The following is a 23,214-nucleotide window of genomic DNA, read 5'->3' as shown; positions in this document are numbered from 1 at the left end:
TATCAATTTCGTGCCCATTTCATATCACCTCCAAGACGCAGGGTAAGTATGAAATCGTGCGACCAAAGTGCGGAGGGCTACCTTTTTACTCGAAGCTAAGTGCTCAGTTTTATATTTTATGCGTATTGACTCGACTCGAGAGTAACCACTTGAAATCCTGGTAGTTTGATTAGGTAGGTTAATGAGGATGTAATTTGCGCAGAATAAAGTTGGATTTCTATTTTCGATCACGGAGATCGTCGCAATTCAATCCATATCGTATTTCGCATCACAACCAAAATTCAATATAATTTCGGATTTCGTAGTATCACCTTCCAACGATGAAAATATTGAGCTAATTTTGGATTTTGCATCACGTTCAAAGTATACTTAAGAATTTTTAGCCAATTCAAGATTTCGCATCACCTCTTAAAAACAAAAATTTTAATCAATAATTTTGCATGTCGCATCATTTCCAGGAACTACGAAAACTTTCAGCTACCTAATTTCGGATTTCATTTTCAAATCAAATTTCGTATTTTGCATCACGTCTAAACTATCAAAATTCAATATAAACTTCGGATTTATTATCACCGGTCTAAGGATTGTAATAGGTACCTAACCTCATTCACGACCACATCTAAAACACACGATGATTAAATTGAGAACAACAAACGTTTATACTTAATATGAAACTTGTATTAATTAATCACGGGTACAAAAACATAATGATTTAGGATACCTACACTTATAATGATAACGTGAAAAATATACTTAGTAATTAACGACATTTAACTCATCTTGATACACATTGGCCATAGGAGAATTTAGAATATTATGGGTACCTACATTTAACTTCGACTCTGATTTTTTTACACCTGCTCGTTGCGATTGCGATCATATATACCAGGATAGTAGAATAATACCTACTACATATAAAATAAACAAAAGGTACCATGTAAATCAATGGACTTTTCAAGTTTCTACACGAGAATTAAAGAGTACATTGATTTTGACGAACAAAAGAAATTAAATCAAGAATTCAAAACTATCTGTAGCAATAAAACATTACCTAGGTATTATGTTGTTATCTTTTGTACTATCTTATTTACCTCTTAGAGACTCCAAATTTGAAAGTTAAGGTATACAAATACATAAGTACATACAAGTACATAATTATACTTAATATATCTCAGGAAATCAAAACATTCAACTACCAACGGCATCAAATCATCACATGGGTAGAATCTCTAAGCACAGTATCAATCATAAATTACCGAATTTTTTTCACCAAAGACGTCCCCAACTCCCCATGCGTGGCCCATAATCATAAAACAAGGAATCGTATTAAACATAAGGCTAGGTAGAGGTACTTTAGTACTTATATTAGTAAAAAAAAAATAAAAATATCGATTAATTACATTTGGAAAATCCTAGATGGCCAATGTAAACAGAGCTTGATAATAAAAATAAAAAACAAAACGAAACAAGAATACGAGTACTATAGTTTATAAATTATAAAGAACAAACGAGATATTTCAAAAATGAAAAAAAAAAAAAATCTTGGGATCAAACTCAAATACCTGCCTAATTTTTAAAAATACAACAAAAGTTGAAAATCTAAAAGCTAAAAATAAAAAAAATAAAAAAGAAAGCTTCGAAAAACTAAGAAATTAACTTAAAACGTAATCAAATCTTATGATTATTATATAATGGGACAAAAATGAATATGAATTAGAATTACTTCGTAAACATTACCAAAAAATTTTACTTTTTTTTTAGTTTTTTCAGCTGAACTCGAAAATTCTCAGACAGCTTTTTGTCAAAAATAATGTCAACTTCACCAAAAGTGCGAAAAATCTTTCTTTCCTGTACCTAAAAACTGTAGAAAGAACCCATTTTCGTCGAAAATTGCCAAAATAAATTAAAATTGCTAGAAACCTGTTTTTTTGTCAAAATCATTTTTAGACAAAAATGCCAATTTCTAAAAAGTCTTTTGGCAAAAAATTTCTATTTGTCGAAATATTGTAAACAAAAACCACGTTTAATTGAATAATGCAAATAGCCTAATTTTACTTTAGCAACACCGACCAAAAAAAAAAACCAAGCTATTTTTCGTCAAAAACTAACAAAAAACATATGTTTTTTCATGAAAAATTGCTAAAAAGTGATTTTTTACGAGAGCTGCTGAAACCTACTGAAACCTAATTTTTTTGTATGTATTTTAAATTTCCTTAAAGTCTTGCTTTTTTGTGGCAAAAATGTCAATTTGTCGAAATTACAAACAAAAAATTCAGAAAAAAATCAAAATATCGATAAAGCTTGTAAATCACCATATAGGTGGATGAGAGCATACCAGCCTATGTAGTGGAAATGTGAAAGGTGGAAGACGCCTTTGATAATTTAACTGATATTAAGGTGAGTTACCTCTTGAACATTAGTTACTGCAACTGTTGTTGTTGGAGCGATTGAATCACTGATAAGTAGTCATATTGCACATCTATAAGGACTCGTTTGGTACATTGACGTATGGATGGTGAGTAGTGTGCGCTTTTGGCACAATCTGGAATGGTACAATATGGGGATTAATTGTATTCCATTCTTTCGACAATTCATTTCTTAATTCGTCAACTGATTGGCCGGGTTTTCTCAATTTTTTCCAGTAAAGTTTGTATGGCGAGTAACCAATCAAGTACTCCGTGTCGCGTCCGAGTCCGTTCTCAAAACTGCATAGAGAGTTGGCCCAACGTATCATGGAGTTTAATATTTCATAGTCGATAATATTACCATGTGCCATGCTATTTGCTCTTGTAAAATCCTGCTTACATCTGGATATAGCCTCGTCTTGAGCTCGCCAACTCCAGTAGTGCTGAAAGAAACACTTTTTCAGGACTTCGTATTCCTTCACCCCGCGTACTGAATTTTTCCAGTCCTCATTATCCGTAGTCAGAATAACGCCTTGAAAAATTAAGCATTTATGGTATTCGGGGATACACGTCGTCATGCTAGCAAAGAACTTATCAAACTGTTGTACAAAATCATGTGGAAAGTACAACCTGTTGTCATCAAAATAGATACCATAGTCTCGAATCGTCTGTGGTTGAATGCCAATGCGTGTCTCTTCTTTGGAAAGTAGACCTTGTACTCCAGTTGCCAGTTCAGCTAAACTGATCTTTACTGCTTCTAGTTTTTGTTCCAAATTGGTAAGTCGATTTTCGAACTTTTTTGAATCCACTACCTCTCGAACTCGAGGAACATCAGCCGTCAATTTGTCTTCCAAGTTTTCCTTGGACCCTTTTTTCGCCATATCGCGCAAAGTTTCACTGCGAGATGGAAAATCTACAGATTCAGCCCAAGAGTTGTCGGAGAAACAATGTTTATAATAATTATGAAAGTTGAAACAATAAATTGACAATATGTTGACAATATAAAAACTCTTCGAAGATTTCTTCACGCACGACGACGCAGGATAACATGAATGAGTCGTTTATCAAAAATCAACATCAACGTTCCCAAGTTGCCACATATTTTCCAAAAACTGCGCTGACTCTCGCTCACCATTTATATGTACTTTTTTTTTTTAATTTTAATTTACATCAAAAATCAAAATCCGCCGAAATTAATAACAATAAGGAGCAAAATTTTCTGATTTCTTCAACTAGACCTCAGGTTATTCCTTGAATGATCTTGACAATCGGGTATGCACACATCCTATTAAACATTACAACAAATGTATTAGAATATTTAAATAGGTACATACAAATTTAATACCTATGTCAAAATGGCAAAAAAATCAATTTTTTTTTTTAAATCGACATACTCGTACTTGACTAACATTTTTAATTTTTTTCAACCGAACTCAAAAGTGCAAAAAAATGGTTGTTTTCTAATCAAAATTTTCAACATTGCAGGAAAACTATTTTTTTGGTCAAAATTTTCAGACAGCCTTTTGGCAAAAACTTCAAAAAGAAATCAGTTTTCACCGAAACTACCAAAAAAAACTTACCTACTTTCGCCAAAATTGCGAAAAATGTTACTTTTTTGTAGGTACCTACTACTTACCTAAAAACTGTAGTAAGTAAGGAGTCATTTTCGTCAAAAATTGCCAAAAAAATCAAAATTACTCGTATTAGAGAATTAATTAAAATGTTAATAGCCTAATCTTACATTATTTTTACCCAAATTGCAAAAAAAACGACTTTTTAGCAAATATGTACTGTAACTACCTATTTTTTTTATCAAAATTGCCAAAGAAAACTGCATTTTTCAACAAAAATTGCCAGAAAGTTGATTTTTTTGCTAAAATTATTACGAACCCTATTGTTTTGCAAATGCAAAAAGAACCCATTTTTTGTCAAAATTTCCAAAAAAAACCTTTTTTTCAGTCTACAGGTATTGCTGGAAAGTTATCTCAAAATTGCGGAAGAATAGTCTTTAGCCTAAATATTTGTAGAAAATCTTGTATTTTTTGTCGTCAAAAATCAGTTTTCATTTTCAAAATGATAAAAAACCAGATATGCGTATATTTGATTAAATTACAAAAAAAAACCCTTAGTTGTTTTATGAAATTGCGAAAAATCATACTTTTGGGTACACGTATACATACTGTAAAAAGAACCCATTTTTTGTCAAAAATTTACAAAAAACCGTTTTTTTTTCATAAATGATAGAAAATGATTTTTTGCAAAAGATGCTGAAACCTAATTTTTTTTATGCCAATTTTAAATTCCAGGAAGTCTTGCTTTTTTGTGGCAAAAATTCTTATTTGTTGAAATTACAAACAAAAAATTCAATTTTAAAAAAAAATGTAGGTAAAGCTTGCGAATCACCTCAGGTGTGTTAGGGCATACCAGCCTTTGTTGTGAATATGTGAAAGGTTGAAGACGCCTTTGATTTTGTAACTGATGTTAAGGTGAGTTACCTCGAATATTATTACTGCAGTCCGCAACTGCTATTGTTGGAAGGATCATCTGGCACGAACTCCTCCATTTCCATTAATTTTTTTCTCAATTCCACGACTGACTGGCCGGGTTCTCTCAATGGTGCCCAATAACGGTATGCAAAGTCACCAAGAATGTACGGAATATCAATGCCACCTTCGACACCGTTACAATGGTACAGAGAGTTGGCCCACCTCAGCATGGTGTTGACTATTTCTGTGCCCCTATGCGCTCTTCTAAAATCCTGGCGACATCTCTCTACAGCCCTAGATTGAGCTGCTTTATCCCAATATTTCCGGAAGAAACACTTCTTCAAGTCTTCGTATTCGGTTATCCAGCGTACTGATCTCTTCCACTCCTCATTATGCTTAGTCAGGATAACGCCTAGGAAAGCTAAGCATTTATGGTATTCTAGGACACACATGCCTGCGAAGTAGCTTTCGAACTGTTGCACAAAATCATGTGGAAAGTGTAACATACTATCATCGAAGTAGATACCAGCTACTCGAAGTCGATTCGCCAGCGTGTCAATGCCAAAGGATTCATCAACTTTGGCTGCCAGTTTTTTGAGGCGATCATCTTGCTGTGTGGACACATAATTCAGTTGTCGGATTTCTGCTTCCATCCTATCCAGTCTTCGTTTGTTGGTGACAGAGTCATCGCATTTGGATGTAAACTGGATTATTTTCATATCCTCGAAGTTATCTTCAGACGATTTCTTCGCCATATCGAGCAAAATTTCACTGCCTGATGAAAAATCTCAAGATTTAACTCAACTGCTTTCGGAAAAACAACGTTTATAATATGAAACAATTGATGATATAAAAACACGACGGTTTGAAAATTACTTCACGCGAACACTACTAATTAACGACGTTTAAGTTATCTTGAATAGACAATACGCATAGGCCGAAGGAGAAAACCAAGAACTAAGCACGAACACGTCAGTCGTCAAATGCAATAGCTGATGAAATATGAATAGAAGTTTCCCAGAATATACTCGGTTTGGTTATTACGAAGATAAGGGCCAAAATTTATGAACGTAGAGATTGCTTGGCTGAGTAATGAATTTTGAAGCTTTTTCAGGCATGATTGAATTTAATTTTTGAAAAATATGAATTAATCAGTAAATTGAGAAATTGATCCGTGAAGTATTTATTTATTATTTCAGAAATAAGAAATTTTCATTCGTTTGCTAGAAAAAATGGAAAAGAAATTCGCCACTTGGCCAAGCAATTCTTAAACAAAGTTTATAAAATGGCCCAAGGAGAACTAAAATAACAATTGAAACGTGGAACCGGATAAGTATGTTTACCTATACATAAAATGACTCTGAAGCATGCATAGTGTATTCATGCGTGACACAGATGTTTTTATTGCGTTGCCTTCTGATGTCATATTGTGTTAGTTTTGCTTTATGTATTTTTAGGTATTACTTACGTACGTATCAATTTCGTTTTTGCATCACCCCCAAACTACCAAAATTCATTGTCAATTTGAGATTACACATCACCTTCAAAGCTCGAGAACTTCAGAATGTTTTATTTCACATTACCTCCAAACCACCAAAATTCTATATCAATTTCGTATTATTTCGTATCACCTCCGAACTGTAAAAATTTGAAATCAATATCGAACGAAAACTTGTTTGAATATTTTCAAATTTCGAATTTCGATGGACATCAAAATTTTTACAATATGTACTTGTCACCATTTTCTTTCTACAAAAACCGCCCATTCATAAAATTAATAAAAATCACAGCGATGTGATCATCAACTTCAATAATTTATATTTCAATATAATTGACTAATTGGTCTGATTTTCACATAAAAATGAAAAAAATTGTGTTACGATGATGACGAAAACATAGAATTCAGTTTCTTGAAGAAGTAATTTGTTAATACATACAATAAATTATCACTTATTAATAAATTAAAAAGGCATCATCACCGTCGTCATCTTGTCCTCTGAAAATCCTCTTCCTTCACAATCGCCGTGTGGAAGACGTTTTCCCTACATAACAACGAACTCGAGAAACTCATGCATATCACAAAGAATATTTTTTAAAAATAACCTCAAACTATAGTTTTCCTGTGTCATCTTTCGTGGTATTTCGGATTATCGAAAATCAACGTTCGTTGGGTAAGTTTGGGCTTTTGAACTGTGGAAAAATCGATGAAAACAATTCGTCAGAAATCAGCGTACATAAAATTACGGTTATAAAAAAGTGAAGAAGAAATGAGCACCTTTTTGGAGTAATTTGAATATTCCAGTTCCGATGGACATCGGAATACCCATGATTATAGATTCGGAAACACCGCTGATTTTATCCGTTTGTCCATAGTACGCGGCGTCGAATAAATGATCGGATGTTTTTTCGAACTGTAATGAAACAAGACAGTGTCAAAATGCATAATTCTTACAAAACCAATCGCATAAGTTATTTCAAATTCAATAAAGATAGACTTACCGAAGCAAGATTTAGTACTGATTCTTTCATTTTAGCTAATCCGTGTCTGGTAATACCCAAAGGTTCTCCTCTGCTCGTCATTAGATCAGCAACCAACATAACGTGTCTGGGATCGACTACCATACCGTGATTCTCCATAACCATTTTGATTTCTGACATTATAGTAGATCTATAAAATCGAAATCACCAATTATTATTCATATTTTATCGTATTCAGAATTGCTTTAGGCAATCTATAGTAGGTATTGATATGTTACCTGGCGGCTTCGATGCCGAGAGTGGTATACACTTGATAGGTATTATTGGACGTGCATAATTTCCCTTTTACACCAGGTGTCGCTATTACATCTCGTAAATTATCTCCTTCAACTAAAAGCTTGTATTTTGTTACTCCTTTGACCGATTCTTCGTGAATTACAGCTCGATTCACTCCTATTACACCCTGAAAAAAAAAATAAACAGAATGAATATAGGTGATGAAAGAGGGATGAATCCTTCGATGAAAAAAATCCTTACTTGAATAACGACTTTTTGTAAAGCAGCTCTGTAACCTTGCAGTTCCATGTTCACGTTAGCCGAATTACCGCTCGAATTGACTAAAAATAAATCTGCACTCTCGACCGAAATTTGATCCATTTTTACTCCAGTTCTCGAAGCACACACTCTGTAAAAAAAATTATCCAGTTAATGGTCGCCAAATTAAAATAATTTTTTATTTAACTGAAAAGCACTCACTTATGGACTATTGTATCGATATCAACTTCTAACTGCAACAATTTAATTCTATCCACGTCTAATTTCACTACTAAAAAGCACTCGTTCTCGGTGTACACTTCTTCCATATACTGGCAAACCTGAAAACATATTTTTGGTTCAATTAAAAAAAGTCTGCACCGTTATGATTATTAGCAATGTTCATTTAGTTACCTCCGATAAAGTAGTTTTTTCAATTCTTCCTTTCACTCGTCGAGCGAAATCTTCATCGGTGTCATTTTCTAAATACGCGGTGATAATTGGAGTACTGATGTTTTTACCTCCGTTGATAATTTCTTTTATCCTGAAATCAAGAAAGCGGTGTAATTAAAGAGTACTTATTTTTAGAAACTAACAAAACCGCAGGTTTGTTACCTAGGTACACCTTGAGTGATATTCATGGAAGCTACTCCAGCAAAATGGAAAGTTTTCAGAGTCATTTGAGTACCCGGTTCACCAATACTTTGGGCAGCCAGGGCACCTACGGCGGTACCTGCACAAATAAAATATTATTTGAGACTCTTTAAGATTTTGCTCGCCTCCAAGAAACCCATACTCGGATCATATGAATATTCTGCAAAGTTAAATCTTCGATTTACGTACCAGGTTCGACGATAGATTCCATATATTTATTCAAACAAATATCGACAAATTTATTTAATTGGGTTTCAGTAACTCTGTACGGTTCCATGGCAACTTTATCGTCACAACCTCTATTACAGGCTTGCTTAACTGCGACCGAGGATTCAGCTAGGAAGACTCTCATATCATTTTTGAACACATCGGTGCAATGTTTGAAATCTTCGTGACTGAACAGTTTTTCTGAAATGTTGAGAATTTCGTCCGATTCTAACGTAGGTTCATCGCGACACGGGAAATTAGCTCGAACGTTGTCGTATATACGATTAAATTCCACAGGGTTTCCGTTTCCTAGAAATTTTTAACTAATAGAAACATATTTTTGGAAATGAGAATAATAGGTAGGCGAATGAGACGTTGAAATATACCTTCCATATACGTAGGATCCAAGCTATCACCGCCGTAATTGAACTGAACGACGTCACAGTTCGAATTACGAACAGTCATATCGTAATTAACGCATAAATCTTCGAGCGCCTGTAAAAATCAAACAAAATTTGTGATAAATTGAGCGAAAAATTAATTACATTACTCTACGTGATATCCCACCTTGACTAGACGACGTTGCATGTAACCAGTTTCAGCAGTTTTTACTGCGGTATCGACTAAACCTTCTCGACCTCCCATCGTATGGAAAAAAAATTCGGTGGGGGTTAATCCGGTATAGAAACTATTTTGTACGAATCCTTTAGCAGCAGGAAATTTAGCTGGAATCAATTCAAAATACAAAATAATAATTCCAACTCGTATCAGTACAAAGTATCGTTGAAAAAAAATACTCACAGTGATGCCTGAAATGTGGCAATGAACGGTTCAAGAAGCCATTAGGAACACGTTTACCGCTGATAGCCTGTTGTCCTACGCAAGCGGTCATTTGAGAGATATTGATCACAGAACCTGCACAAAAAATGCAATGATTTTAATTATTTCGCAAAATTTAATCGAAATCGAAAAGGAATATATTCAGATACCTTTAGAACCACTGAGGGCCATTATCAACGGACTGTTCGTAGCATGCAATTCGTTCAGACAAGCTTTACCGGCGTGATCTCTGATAACGGAGAGCTCTTTGAGTATAACTGCTTCTAGGGTTTCTTCAGGTGAACATCCAGGTTGACATTGTAATTTACCCATCTCCATTTGCTTGATGTAATCGTCACATTTATTATACCTGACGAAAATTTATTACATTGTGAACTTCAACGTGTCATTAATTACGTCAGAGTGGAAATTCAAATCAGTTTAACTTACCCATCGATTAATAACCGTTGCTTAGCTTTGATTAAACTTTGACCAGGTGTCACGTCACCGATACCGATTGAAAATCCTCTATTCATCAAATAATACGATGCCAATCTCGAGAGACGCCACATGGCAGAGGCTGCGATATCTTTACCCCAATCCTTGAGCAAAACGTAGAATATATTGTTTTTACCACCCGATCCTAAGATAGTCTTATCCATCGATCCGAGCAGAACTTCTGAGTTACGAATTACGACAACTGTGTAAAAATATTATCAATATAGTTTTCAAACAGATAGAATAAAATATCAGTACTCAATAAAAATAAAGTACGTACACGAATCTTTAAAACACAAATCTTCCCCTTGCGTGTAAGATCTCCCTTTCGTTCTGAGATTCGCTTTTATTGGGCATTTACGATTTGGCCTTAATATCATACTGAATACTTGCTTACCAGTCCACAATTGTTTGGGCTGTAAAACAATTCGAATCACGTAAATTGGAATTTCATTTCGAAAAATTGAAATTGTAATGAGGCAATTTACTTTTAAAATGGTTGGAGGTGGTATTTCTATATCTAAATCCATATCAGGTCCGGCAATGAGCCAACCAGCTAATCGACATACTTCGGCTCTGGTTAAAAATGTATCTCTTAAAGTTAATAGATAAGCTCCGGTAAGAAAATCTTGAGTAGCGGCGATCATGAGTTCACCATTTCGAGGTGTGACTAGATTAGAAGTGTTCTAAAAATATAGAGAATTAAACGATATTAATTTATATTGATTTTCAGATCCAGTGATTCACGTTGAGCAAACGTTTCACTTACTCCCATCAAAATTAGAGCTTCAGCTCGAGCTTCCTCAGTTTGAGGTAAATGAAGATTCATCTCATCGCCATCAAAATCAGCATTGTACGGAGTACAGACACATTCGTTAAATCTGCAAGAATTTAATATTTCATTTTTTTTTTCAAGGAAAAAATTAAAATGCACAATATATTAAGCGAACGAAAGCTTCGTCAATTACCTGAACGTACGATGTTCCAAGACTTTGACTCTATGACACATAATACTCAATTTATGTAAACTCGGTTGCCTGTTGAATAATACGATATCGCCATCACAAAGATGTCGTTCGACTAAATCACCTTCCTGCGTAATAAATAAATATGAATAAAGTCGAATGTTTCTGGCAAATTGCGAAATCAACGAGTAATTACTTTTAATTCTCTAGCTATTTTGTTTCGGTTTCCGTAACGTAGAAATTTCTTAAATTGTTCTCCTTGTTGCTCGACGTAATTAGCACCTGGATGAACATCGGGACCATTCTGGACTAATTTTCTCAATAGCTCTTTATTGGCTGAATGAACTCGTTCGGGAAACGTTAAAATTTTAGCCACATGGATCGGTACACCAACCTACACATCAACATGTCTAATAAAAAGCAATAATAACACAATATCGAGCAATTACGAGCACAACGAAAAATATCGTACTTCGTCTATTCGCAAATTTGGATCCGGTGAAATTACAGTTCGTGAAGTGAAATCGACTCGTTTTCCTGATAAATTACCTCGAAAACGTCCGCTTTTACCTTTCAGTCTTTGAACCAATCCACGTGAAGGTTTTTTAACCTAAGGTACAGATATCGAGATTCCACGTGTAATGAACGTTTAAAAAAAATAAGTACTTAGATCTCAAGGTTGAAAAAAATTGATACGAACTTGCATATTGAGTGGTATACCGGACATTTCGCTATTAATATAAAGAGCACAGTGGAGTTGTAAAACATCCCAATCTTCAGCTATCATTTGAGCTTTAGCTCCTAATTTTCGATGTCCCACTATATTGTCATTGATAAAGATGATTTCTGACAGTTTCATAGTCAAATCATCTTCATTTCTAAGGACAAAAAATAAAACGAACGACGATTAAAAAATAATCAACAGTTTTCAGAGAAAAATAAAATTAGTGAAAATGTAACTCACGTGCCAGATTTTAATTCTGATACGACCGAAGGTCTAATACAAACTGGAGGTACAGGTATTCTAGTTAAAATGAGATCTTTAGGCGTTGATGATCCTGGTTTCATCATAAGCAAAGGTATATCTTGCGCGGGTATAGCTTCAAATAGAGAAAGCACATCTTGAGGATTCAGATTCTTGAAAGTAATATATTGAGAGAACGGTTCAATTTCTCGATTTCTTTCTATCGCATCTCTTAGTTCAGCTGTTGAACAAACCCACGAAATTAAAAACTACCGATAATAAGGGATAAGGGTATAAAAATTAACTATACCTTTTCTCGCTTCTATTCCGGGATCATTTTTTTTAGTTCGATATTTCTCGTGACAAATTTTCAACAATCCGGATTTCTTCACGATTCCATTGATTTCATCGCAATGAGGACAAACTGTGGCTTTTTTAGCTTTTTCGTGGACTTGTTTTCGTAGAGCTTTACGCGTAAGATACGATAAATTTGGGTTTCGAGCTTTGACACGATATTTTTGCATTTCAGATTCTTGTAACATTACTCGAGCGCATAATGGATTCTGTAGAAGTGACGATGTTGTAACATTGATTTTATACCTGGAGCATTTGTGGCTATATTATCTATGTTCAATCTTACTTTGCATATCATTTGAAGGATATCAATAATAGATCGAAAGTATCCAACGTGGAAGACTGGAAATTGCAAATCTACGTAGCCGAAGTGTCCGATGCAATCATTCAATGTTTTATCACAAGTAGAGCATTTACCATCTTTTTGATTAACTCCCTAGAAAGAGAATTACCAGTTGAAAATCACTCGTGAGTAAGGTGTGATAACGATGTACCATGATACTCACCATTCTACGATCTAAAACTCCATTCTGAACCGGTGCTCTGGATGGGTCCTGAGAGTAAAGATCTCTCAGGACCACATTCATCATCGCTTGTTTTTCGATATCATGATGGCTATTAATGCCAAATTTTATGTGCGATCTGCAGAAAACAAATGGGAAATGATGAAATAATGGGACCGGGTTGATAACAATATACGATTATAGTAAAAATACGTACACTTTTTTCGCATCTTCCGAAAATCTGTACTGCTCCTTGACCATATTGAGGCTTCCAGTTTCCAATGCAAATACGTTTCAAATAGTCGAAATCATCGGAAAAGATTCTTTTCCTCAGAAATTATTTCATTTTTTACGCAACAGATTCAAAAATTTTGAAATTTGAAGTTTTTAGAATTTTTTTGGCATATGACGTAGGAAGTTTTCAACCAACGTGAGGCTATTCTGAGCACTTATGAATTCATTTTGCTTTAAAGTGGAGCCAATTTTTTCTCACGTGTTGTTCTCGGCTTCTTCCGCTGGTAGTCGTCGTTTGTCGTCTACAAACATCCCTGTTGAAAAAAACGTCGTGTTTCGACTTTCGGTTTCGGTTTCGTGTATTTTTGCCCCTTGTGACTGTGAGTAGGCAACTTCTTCGACAGCGGAAAGCATTTCACTTTTTCCTCATTTAAAATGTCCATTTAAGCAGCTGAAAAGTGGTTTTCAGCTAAATTAGACCGCTGAGTTCAATTTTACAGTTTATTATACTCAATGATACCAACTTACCGTCCACGATCCAAGAATCTTTAGCTTGAAAGTTGTAACTTGTAATATCTTACTCAGTTTTCTATAATATTTCTCTCAAAAAGAGGAGGAGGTAGCCAAGTATTGAAATAATGGAGCAGGAACTTTCACAGCAATTTTTCACCCCCTATATCCTCAAAAAATTTCCAAAAAATAGTTTCTTGTGAAAAACAAGGCGTTCATCTGATGGTCCAGGAATTTTAAAGTCCAAAAATATGTGTATTGAGTATTGAATTTTTTTGTTGAAAATTTGCTCAAATAATGTGTTGTTACAATTGAAAACACAGCAAAAATTGGGCCGCGGGGGGGGGGTAAAAAGTAGCGAATGGGGGTAAAAAAATTGTGAACTCGTTTTTTTGCAAAAAATATTTTATGAAATTAAACTTTTGGCAAACACTGAATCTTGTCAACGAATGTTCGCTGATTTCAATGCGCTTTTCAATTTTTCTCTAGCTTCATTAGGTCAAAAGAAATTTCAAGATATATTCTTAGGGGAGTAAAAATATTGGGCCGTTACCTCTATGCCTATTTTACTGTCCAAAATCCGGTTGAATGCCAAAATTTTGCTCAAGTTTTAAGATAATAATTTTGTACCTAATCGTTTTTAATTGGTTTCATGGCATTACAGTTTTATTTATTTATTAATTTTTTTGGTTCACTGAGGTTAAAGTTAGCCAGCATAAGGTGTTTCTTAAATACCTAGTTGTTGATTTGAACTGCAGCATCAGCAGTATTTCTTTATTTTTATTTAGAGGTTGGCGTTTTGTAAAATTCGATAGTATCGTAGGTAAGTACATATTTTACTGATTGAAACTACCTATTTATACCTAATAGTTAATATCGATGAAACCTCAGCAGAAATTGCTTTTGTCAAAGAGAAGAGATCTACTTCAGTTTTTTGATGCATCAATATCATTTCTTGCCCCCTGCACCACTTCTGAAAATAATCGACCAACTGAAGTCGAAATGTCAGAATGAAGAGATGAACTAAAAGTGAAAAGATTTTGTTTCATTTTTAGTCCGTGTTCTTTTTTCAATTTTTTTTCGATTGATTTATAACTTGCGATGATTTAAGTTTTTGATTCTGGTTAATTGACAATTTTTATGATTTGGCTTAATTTCTGTCATTAATTATTTGATTTACTTCGTCGAATCACTGTTCACACATCACACTTGGACTCATCTAAGATGACCATTGAGCTTCGTAACCGATACCTTACCATTGTAATTCATCTGAATCCGGTGCTTTTATTTCAATAAATGTGCGACGTAAGTATGGAATCATTTTTCAGAACCTCGTCTCTTTATTTTCGCATTCAATATGCATATATGCGAAGTAAGTATGGCATCATTTTTCAGAATCTCGCCTCATTTTTTTCGCACACCTACACGGTCCCTTCTTTTAATATTTTTCAACGAAATCCTTTCTTCATCCTTCTAACACCATGTCATCTCCCTTTCTGCTCAATTTGCAAAGCGTTTCAATACTTTGGATACTCTGTGTAAGGTTAACATCCTAGCCTAATGGTCAATGCAAAAGCCCATTTTAGTAAGATGCGTTTTTCAGTCTGTCTCACTTTGTTTCTGGATGTTCTCGACTTTTATCCCTGCGAATGCAATATGTTGAACACATATTCACCTCTACCTCCGTATCTTCGATTCGTATATCATTAATCTTCATTTAATGCCGTTTTATTCACCGCACCGTTCCTACGTCGAGTCGTCGAGAGAAAATGGATAAATTACGAAGGGGAGGGGGAGGGGGTCGTGAAAAGTACCCTTTTACTACGGTCTTCTAAAAGTTAGCCTGTTGTGTTTGCGTATTTTCTTTTCGATTTTTTTTTTTATTTTCGAAACCAAGTTTAAATTTCCCTTTTTGGTAATACGAGGTGACGATCGCCCAAACTGGAAGGGCCACGATGTCAATGTTGACTTGACAAAGCATCATTGACGTAACCCCTTGGTCTTCTGCCAATGTTCGTGTCGTCCTTGTTCTCATCTGTACGCTCTAAAAAGATAAAAACATTCGAAGACAAATTGATTCGCATTTCTTCGGCACAATTTAGTCTACGTTCCTGTTCCAGAGTCACCGCCGCTGTCCAGTTGATGCATTGTTTTGGCGCAGAAAACGTAGTACAGCGGTCGTCCGTTCGTTAATAGCCGACTGTATACTCCATTCTTTTCGACGCTTCTGCCTTCAACCGACCATTGCGCCCAAAAAACCATCTACCCGCTGATGAACTACGTATACGTATATGGAATAGAGTACATACCCTAATGGTGTGCATTATAAGAGAACGTTTCGTATATATGTCTAAATTCCTTAGTTTTCCTCTTTTTGCGTGTACAAATGGTCGATCAACATTCATTAGATGGTGTTCGGTCTGCTGGAAGAGATGTAATTTTTCTCTTTCGTTCGACTCGTAGAGTGGTAAGTATGTTGCATATAGGAAGGGACAGGGTATAGTTTTTGCAACGGTGTGAATATATTTAGACGTGGACGCACATCCCACGTACACATTATGTTGAGATGCATGAGCTTATGTTTTATTCCGTTTTGGTTTTATAAAAAAAGTAGGAACAGTGGACGATGAATATTGAAATTATCCCAACGGTATTTCATGGTCTCACTTCTTGCATAATTCCTTCTGCTCGTATTTCCTTACGTAAGTATACATTTATTCTAGCTCAATTGATACCGACAGCGAAAGTTTTCGATGGAAAGACGACCAAGTTTCTCGATTTTTGTTTTTTTCCCCTTTTGAATTTATTCATCAATGAAACGATACGTGTGATGTAAGTAATTTTAAGAGTGTTATTTGGGCTAGTCTTGTATCTTTTTTACCAATGCCAACAATGTTTTATGCAGAAGGGTTCAGAAAGTTTTCATCTGCATTCCTACTTATTTTCAAATATGTTCCTTAGATTAGACCAGTCGACTGCGTTTTTACCGAAATCTACCTGAGCCAATAGACGAAATTTCCCCATTTTGTTTTTAATTCGCTTACAGAAACGACAGACGTTTTATTACAAAATTAAATGGGTAGGTATTGTTTGGTGAATCTGTCACCAAAAAGTCACCAGGGTATAAAATATGACTTTTCTATTTGTTGGGGAATCATAGTGACTTCTAGTGAATCAGTCATCTAGATTGACCAGAAGTCACCAGGTGTTTAAACTCGCTCAAATATGGCCACTACTTGGTGGATATGTCACCAAAAAGTCACCAGGATATAAAAAATGACTTTTCTATGTTCCGGTGAATCCTGGTCACTTCTAGTGAATCAGTCACCAAAATTCACCAGGTGTTTAAAATCGCTCAAATATGACCACTGCTTGATGAATCCGTCAAAAAAAAAATCACCCGGGTATGAAACATGACTTTACAATGTTCTGGTGAATCCTAGTTACTTCTGGTGAATCAGTCACCCAAATTCACCAGAAGTCACCAGGTGTTTAAAATCACTCAAATATGACCACAGCTTGGTGAATCCGTCAGAAAAAAAGCACTAGGGCATGAAATATGACGTTTCTATGTTCTGGTGAATCCTGGTGACTTCTGGTGAATCAGTCACCGAGATTCCCCAGAAGTCACCAGGTGTTTGAAATCGCTCAAATATGGCCTCTGCTGGGTGGATCTGTCACCAAAAAGTCACCAGGGTATAAAAAATGACTTTTCTATGCTCTGGTGAATCCTGGTGACTTCTGGTAAATTAGCCACAAAAAATCACCAGAAGTCACCAGGTGTTTAACATCGCCCAAATTGCTTGGTGAATCCGTCAAAAAAAAAAAAAGTCGTAGCAGTCTGCCGCTACGTAAGAGCCAAATTTTTGTGCCAGAAACATTGAGGGCTCTTGAACTACTCGCACCCTCGCTTCGCTCCTGTGATTCGCCTGTTTTTGGGGGTACACCCCCCTTGGGCTTCGCCCAACTCTCTCTTTCCACTATTTCCTTCTTATGTTCACGGGGGGACGTTGTCCCCCCTGCACAACCCTTGGGCATTGCCCAACTCTCTCCTTCCACTAGTTCCTTCTTATGTTCACGGGGGGGAATCCGTCCCCCCTGCACCCCCTTGGGCTTCGCCCAACTCTCTCCTTCCGCTGTTTCCTTCTTCGGTTCGCGGGGGGACGTTGTCCCCCCTACACCCCCCTCGGGCTTCGCCCAACTCTCTTTTTCCTCCTTTGAAAAATGTGGTAACAAACCGGTCCTGACCCTGATTTAGGTAAAATGGGGTTGGAAGGCTGAAACCGGCAAAAGGCACTTCGGGTACATCCTCCCAATGTACTGTGAAAATTTTAACCCTCTAGGTCAATTTGGAGGGGCTGTAGGTGTGGCTAAACGTCAAAAAACATGCAAAAATCCACTTTTTTGACCCTGGAGAGGGGTCAAGTGGGGTAGGAAGGTTGAAACCTGCAAAAGGCACTTCCGGTACATTCTCCCAATGCACTGTGAAAATTTGGACCCTCTAGGTCAATTTGGAGGGACCGTAGGCTTGGCTAAACATCAAAATTGTCAAAAAACCAGTATAATTGATGAAAAACTACACTTTTTTGACCCTGGAGAGGGGTCTAATGAGGTTGGAAGGTTGAAACCTGCAAAAGGCACTTCAGGTACATCCTCCCAATGTACTGTGAAAATTTGGACCCTCTAGGTCAATTTGGTGGGGCTGTAGGCTTGGCTAAACGTCAAAAAACACGCAAAAATCCACTTTTTTGACCCTGGAGAGGGGTCAAATGGGGTTGGAAGGTTGAAACTTGCAAAAAGCACTCAAGGGGCACCCTCTCATTGTATGCTGAAAATTTGGACTCCTACGGTCAATTTTAGGGGTGAGGGGGTCAAAAATAGGGTCAAATGTGGTTTTTCTCACCTTAATCAGAGTGGGGATGACCTAGGAAACTGAAATTTGGATATGTTGATCACAATGAGAGTACTGACCAATGGTATAATTTTGGACTCTTTTCATCTTTTTGGGGTCATATTATGCCCCTCCAAAAAAATGACCTTTCTGTAAAAATGGGGTTGGAAGGTTTAAACATGCAAAAGGCACTTCGGGTACATCCTCCCATTGTACTGTGAAAATTTGGACCCTCCAGGTCAATTTGGAGGGGCTGTAGGCTTGGCTAAATGTTGAAATTTTCAAAAAAACACGTTAAATGGATGAAAAAATCCACTTTTTTGACCCTGGAGAGGGGTCAAATGGGGTTGGAAGGTTGAAACCTGCAAAAGGCACTTCGGGTACATCCTCCCAATGTACTGTGAAAATTTGGACCCTCTAGGTCAATTTGGAGGGGCTGTAGGCTTGGCTAAACGTCAAAAAACATGCAAAAATCCACTTTTTTGACCCTGGAGAGGGGTCAAATGAAGTTGGAAGGTTGAAACCTGCAAAAAGCACTCAAGAGGCACCCTCTCATTGTATGCTGAAAATTTGGACCACCCAGGTCAATTTTAGGGGTGAGGGGGTCCAAAATAGGGGTAAAATGTGGTTTTTCCCACCTAAAATGGGGTGGAGATCACCTAGGAAGCTGAAATTTGGATATGTTGATCACAATGAAGGTACTGACCTATGGAATGATTTTGGACCTTTTTCGTTCATTTGGGGCCTTATTATGCCCCTCCAAAAAAATGACCTTTCTGTAATTTTCAACTTTGACCCTTCAAACTTCGGGGGTCAATTCTAGGTCCCAAAAGAACCCCACTTCTCTATTTTGATCTTATTTGATCAATTAGAACAGGTTCCAGGTCATAAAATGTAAAAATTTCGATCGTGCTGAAACTTATAAATATATATCTATATAAATAAATATTCTAGGGGGTAAACTCGTAACTTTTTTATAGATTAACCAGCAAACTCATAACGTTTTGACAAACTCGTAACCTTTTTAGGACGTGACTTTTCGATGAGGTGCCATATGAATCTACAAGGTGTGGGGAGTCTACTGGCAAAGTTTGAGCAGGGACGTGAGATTGCCGTTTATACACTTTCTCTTTTGACTCAATTTTCAAATGAGTGCATAGCCTAAGTATTATGTACAAGGACATGAGGAAAAGGTGTTTATTGCCAAGAATCATTTTTTACGTTTTTTACGTTCTTTTTGGTGATTTTGGTGGTTGAAGATGTCCTCTTTCACATGGCGTGGTCAAAAATCGTCTAAAATAAATTTTTGACTGGTGAATTTTAATTTAGAGTTGATTATACAGGTCCGAATTTGCGTGTTTTTCAGTCTAAACAGTGATTTTATGGGAAAAGTATGCATCCTAGGAAAAAAATGCTATGAAGGAAATTGTAGAGAATAAAATTTTCTTTCTGCTCAGAGCTGGTTATTTTTCTGTGGGATGCTTTGTTAAAAAGTTATTTGCGAAAAACAGAGACGTAAGGGACTTTTAAAAAAAAGCTTTTCTGAAAAATTGATGTTTCGGCAATGAGATACCTCTCCACAGGTCACCCAAAAATCAAGTTAACGAATATAACGCGGCCTAACATCGAGTACTATCAGGCCTATGGGGTGACGCGTGGAGCGCATGCACAGCAACGAAGTTATAGAGGGGTCTTGAGATTGCTGTTTATACAAAACGTTACGAGTTTGCCTGTATGCGGCTATATATAAATATATAAAATCTGACACACCGGGAATCGTCTAGTTTGAGCCCAAAACGTCGAGAACTATCAAAATTTTTGACACCCGACCTTTTTATCCAAAGTTGGGCCTACCGCAATAGCCATCATTTTTTACAAAAATTTGGCTAAAAAGTCACCAGGGTATGAAATATGACGTTTCTATGTTCTGGTGAATCCTGGTGACTTCTGGCGAATCAGGCACCAAAATTCTCCAGAAGTCACCAGGTGTTTAAAATCGCCCAAATATGGCCACTGCTTGGTGAATCCGTCAAAAAAAAAGTGACCAGGGTATGAAATATGACGTTTCTATGTTCTGGTGAATCCTGGTGACTTCTGGTGAATCAGTCACCAAGATTCACCAGAAGTCCCCAGGTGTTTGAAATCGCTCAAATATGGCCTCTGCTTGGTGGATCTGTCACCAGAAAGTCACCAGCCAGGTGTTTGAAATCGCTCAAATATGGCCTCTGCTTGGTGGATCTGTCACCAGAAAGTCACCAGGGTATAAAAAATGACTTTTCTATGCTCTGGTGAATCCTGGTGACTTCTGGTGCATCAGCCACAAAAATTCATCAAAAGTCACCAGGTGTTTGAAATCACTCAAATAATTATGATCTCTGCTTGGTGAATCTATCAAAAAAAAGTCACTAGGGTATGAAATACGACTTTTCATTGTTCCAGTGAATCCTGGTGACTTCTGGTGAATCAGTCACCAAAATTTACCATATGTCACCAAGTGTTTAAAATCGCTCAAGTATTGCTACTGCTTGGTGAATCCATGAAAAAAAAGTCACTAGGGTGTAAAAATTACTTTTCTACGTTCTGGTGAATCCCGGTGACTTCTGGTGAATCAGTGGCCAAAAAGTCACCAGGGTATAAAAAAATGACTTTTCTATGCTCTGGTAAATTCTGGTGACTTCTGGTGAATCAGCCACAAAAATTCATGTTCTGGTGAATCATGGTGACTTCTGGTGAATCAGTCACCAAGATTCACCAGAAGTCACCAGGTGTTTAGAATCGCTTAAATATGACAACTGCTTGATGAATCTGTCACCAAAAAGTCACCAGGGTATGAAGTATGACTTTTCTGTGTCCTGGTAAATCCTAGTGACTTCTGCTGAATCGGCCACCAAGATTCACCAAGCAGTCACCTGATGTTCAACAAAATTTTGAAAGGCTCTGAGTGTTTCCGGTGATTTTTTTCATCGTAAATTCACCTTTGAAAAGTCATAAACTCACTTGATGACTTCTGGTGAATCTGTCACCAGAAGTCACCAGGATTCACCAAGCAGTCATCAGACGTTCAAAAAAATTTTCAACGTCTCTGAGGACATTCTGGTGATTTTTAAACCACCCGAATGTCCTCAGAGCCTTTTAAATTTTTTGTGAATGCCTGGTGACTTCTTGGCGAATCGTATTGACTTCTCACAGCATTTTAGAATTTTTTTGAACGTCTGGTGACTGCTTGGTGAGTCTTGGTGACTTCTGGGAATTTCTGGTGACAGATTCACCACCAAGTGTTTTTTTTGTCTGTTTTATGGCGAATTGTTGGTTAAAAATCCACCAGAGTGTCCTTAGAGCCTTTGAAATTTTTTTTTGAACGTCTGGTGACTGCTTGGTTTATAAAGCCACGAAGATATCGAGTTAAGGTAAAAGTGCTTTGATATTCGTCTGTATGGGAACAGTTCCTGTGTCTCAAACGTGAGCACACAGATGGCGCTAGGGTTAAGTTTTGTTGTATTTTAGCCTACCTACGTAACTAATAAGGGAACCTCACGAAGTGTCCACCGGGGATTTTGGTCGAAAGTGGTCTTAGTGGTAGCTCTTGGTCCAAGTACCACTCCATTAACATTTTAACTGCCAGTTTTGAGTTTCGCTCCTACAGTAAAATTTAAAATTTTAAAATCTACCCCGTGTTTTATTTTCGACGAAATTTTTCATGTTGGGTATCTACCTATATGTCATTCAAATTCTAAAATTTTGAGTTGAAAAAGTGAACAAATTTTTAAAAAACATTGTTTTTTTTACTTCTTCAAATACAATTTTTAAAAACTTTTGCCCTCGCTGTGATCGGATCAATTTCTACTTTCTAGCCATTTGATATTTCCCATGTTTTCAATCTTGATTTTCTCACTTTTTAAATGATCTTTTTATTAACAAGTTTACAGCGACTACGAGCTGCCATGCATAGGTACCCGATCATTATTTCATGACTTTTTTTAAATCCTTCGTTAAATCATCTTTTCTGTATCATGTGTCACTTTTATCCTGTGAGAAAATTACCCAATACGTAACGAGTAGGTAAATCAAAGCTATACACCACTATTTTTTTTTTTGTAATTTCAAACCAACATTTTGCCAGATAAAGTCATCATACAACGCCGCTGTCGCAGTAACGATCATCATCGTTATGAACAGGATGGAGAAAAAACCGAGGGTGAGATCAAAGTGAATTTTGTGCGTTTTTTTCCATCTCAATTAAAGGTTAGAGAGGACGACGTGATGCTCACAAAAAAAAAAAAATCGGATCATAATATGACCATTAAGTACATGAGATAGGTACCCACTACCTACGTATACATACAGCAGCGGTGTTATTTGATATCCACGTTCGAGAAGTTCAGTTGATGTTGGGGTGGAAGGAATCTTTCTGTTCGATATTTAATTTCAAAATGTTTTTCCTTTCAATATTTTACACGTTTTATTTCTTCAAGTTACCTTTGTTGTGTCAACTTCTCGTAGGTTTGAAAATTGATTGGAACGCTTCACAATGTTCCTGACTACCTGCACAGTTGACAAATGCATATTTTATTATTATTATTATTATTTTGAAAGTGATACTTCTGTAGCTAGCAAAGGTTTTATTTTGGAAAATTATCGAGAAAGGTGTCCCGGCTCCGAACCACCTTCTGCACCTTGCAATTTTTTATGAAAGGTCCACCCCCCTACCTCCT

The 23,214-nt window shown here is 36.3% G+C and overlaps 2 protein-coding genes across 4 annotated transcripts; both read right to left on the bottom strand.

The window, feature by feature from the left end:
* Positions 1–656: 656 nt before the first annotated feature.
* On the bottom strand, positions 657–6,588 carry LOC135841220 (uncharacterized). Of its 3 annotated transcripts, XM_065358070.1 has the most exons (3): positions 6,360–6,588; positions 4,901–5,666; positions 657–3,690 (listed from the first exon to the last, which is right to left on the bottom strand). In XM_065358070.1, exon 2 carries the CDS (start codon positions 5,644–5,646, stop codon positions 4,912–4,914), a length of 735 nt encoding a protein of 244 aa, XP_065214142.1. In that variant the 5' UTR covers positions 5,647–5,666; positions 6,360–6,588; the 3' UTR covers positions 657–3,690; positions 4,901–4,911. The 3 variants fall into 3 exon arrangements, 2 of the variants coding, with proteins under 2 accessions (XP_065214142.1, XP_065214141.1); XR_010557860.1 differs by lacking the exon at positions 6,360–6,588 and having other exon boundaries at positions 4,809–6,329; XM_065358069.1 differs by lacking the exon at positions 6,360–6,588 and having other exon boundaries at positions 4,901–6,328.
* Positions 6,589–6,692: 104 nt separating this feature from the next.
* On the bottom strand, positions 6,693–13,254 carry Polr3A (RNA polymerase III subunit A). The gene is made up of 26 exons (XM_065358068.1): positions 13,085–13,254; positions 12,871–13,006; positions 12,651–12,800; positions 12,321–12,573; positions 12,011–12,251; positions 11,747–11,924; positions 11,519–11,656; positions 11,243–11,440; positions 11,050–11,174; positions 10,851–10,962; positions 10,570–10,767; positions 10,362–10,497; positions 10,034–10,283; positions 9,754–9,953; positions 9,566–9,679; positions 9,332–9,489; positions 9,151–9,259; positions 8,747–9,073; positions 8,519–8,636; positions 8,318–8,447; positions 8,126–8,244; positions 7,907–8,054; positions 7,648–7,832; positions 7,391–7,559; positions 7,167–7,302; positions 6,693–7,081 (listed from the first exon to the last, which is right to left on the bottom strand). Exons 1-26 carry the CDS (start codon positions 13,126–13,128, stop codon positions 7,017–7,019), a joined length of 4,137 nt encoding a protein of 1,378 aa, XP_065214140.1. The 5' UTR covers positions 13,129–13,254; the 3' UTR covers positions 6,693–7,016.
* Positions 13,255–23,214: the final 9,960 nt, after the last annotated feature.

Source organism: Planococcus citri, chromosome 3 (genome assembly GCF_950023065.1).
Source record: "Planococcus citri chromosome 3, ihPlaCitr1.1, whole genome shotgun sequence".
NCBI classification, from domain to species: Eukaryota; Metazoa; Arthropoda; class Insecta; order Hemiptera; family Pseudococcidae; genus Planococcus; species Planococcus citri.
Note: the sequence above shows the minus strand (reverse complement) of the source record. Positions and strands in the feature narration are given on the sequence as shown.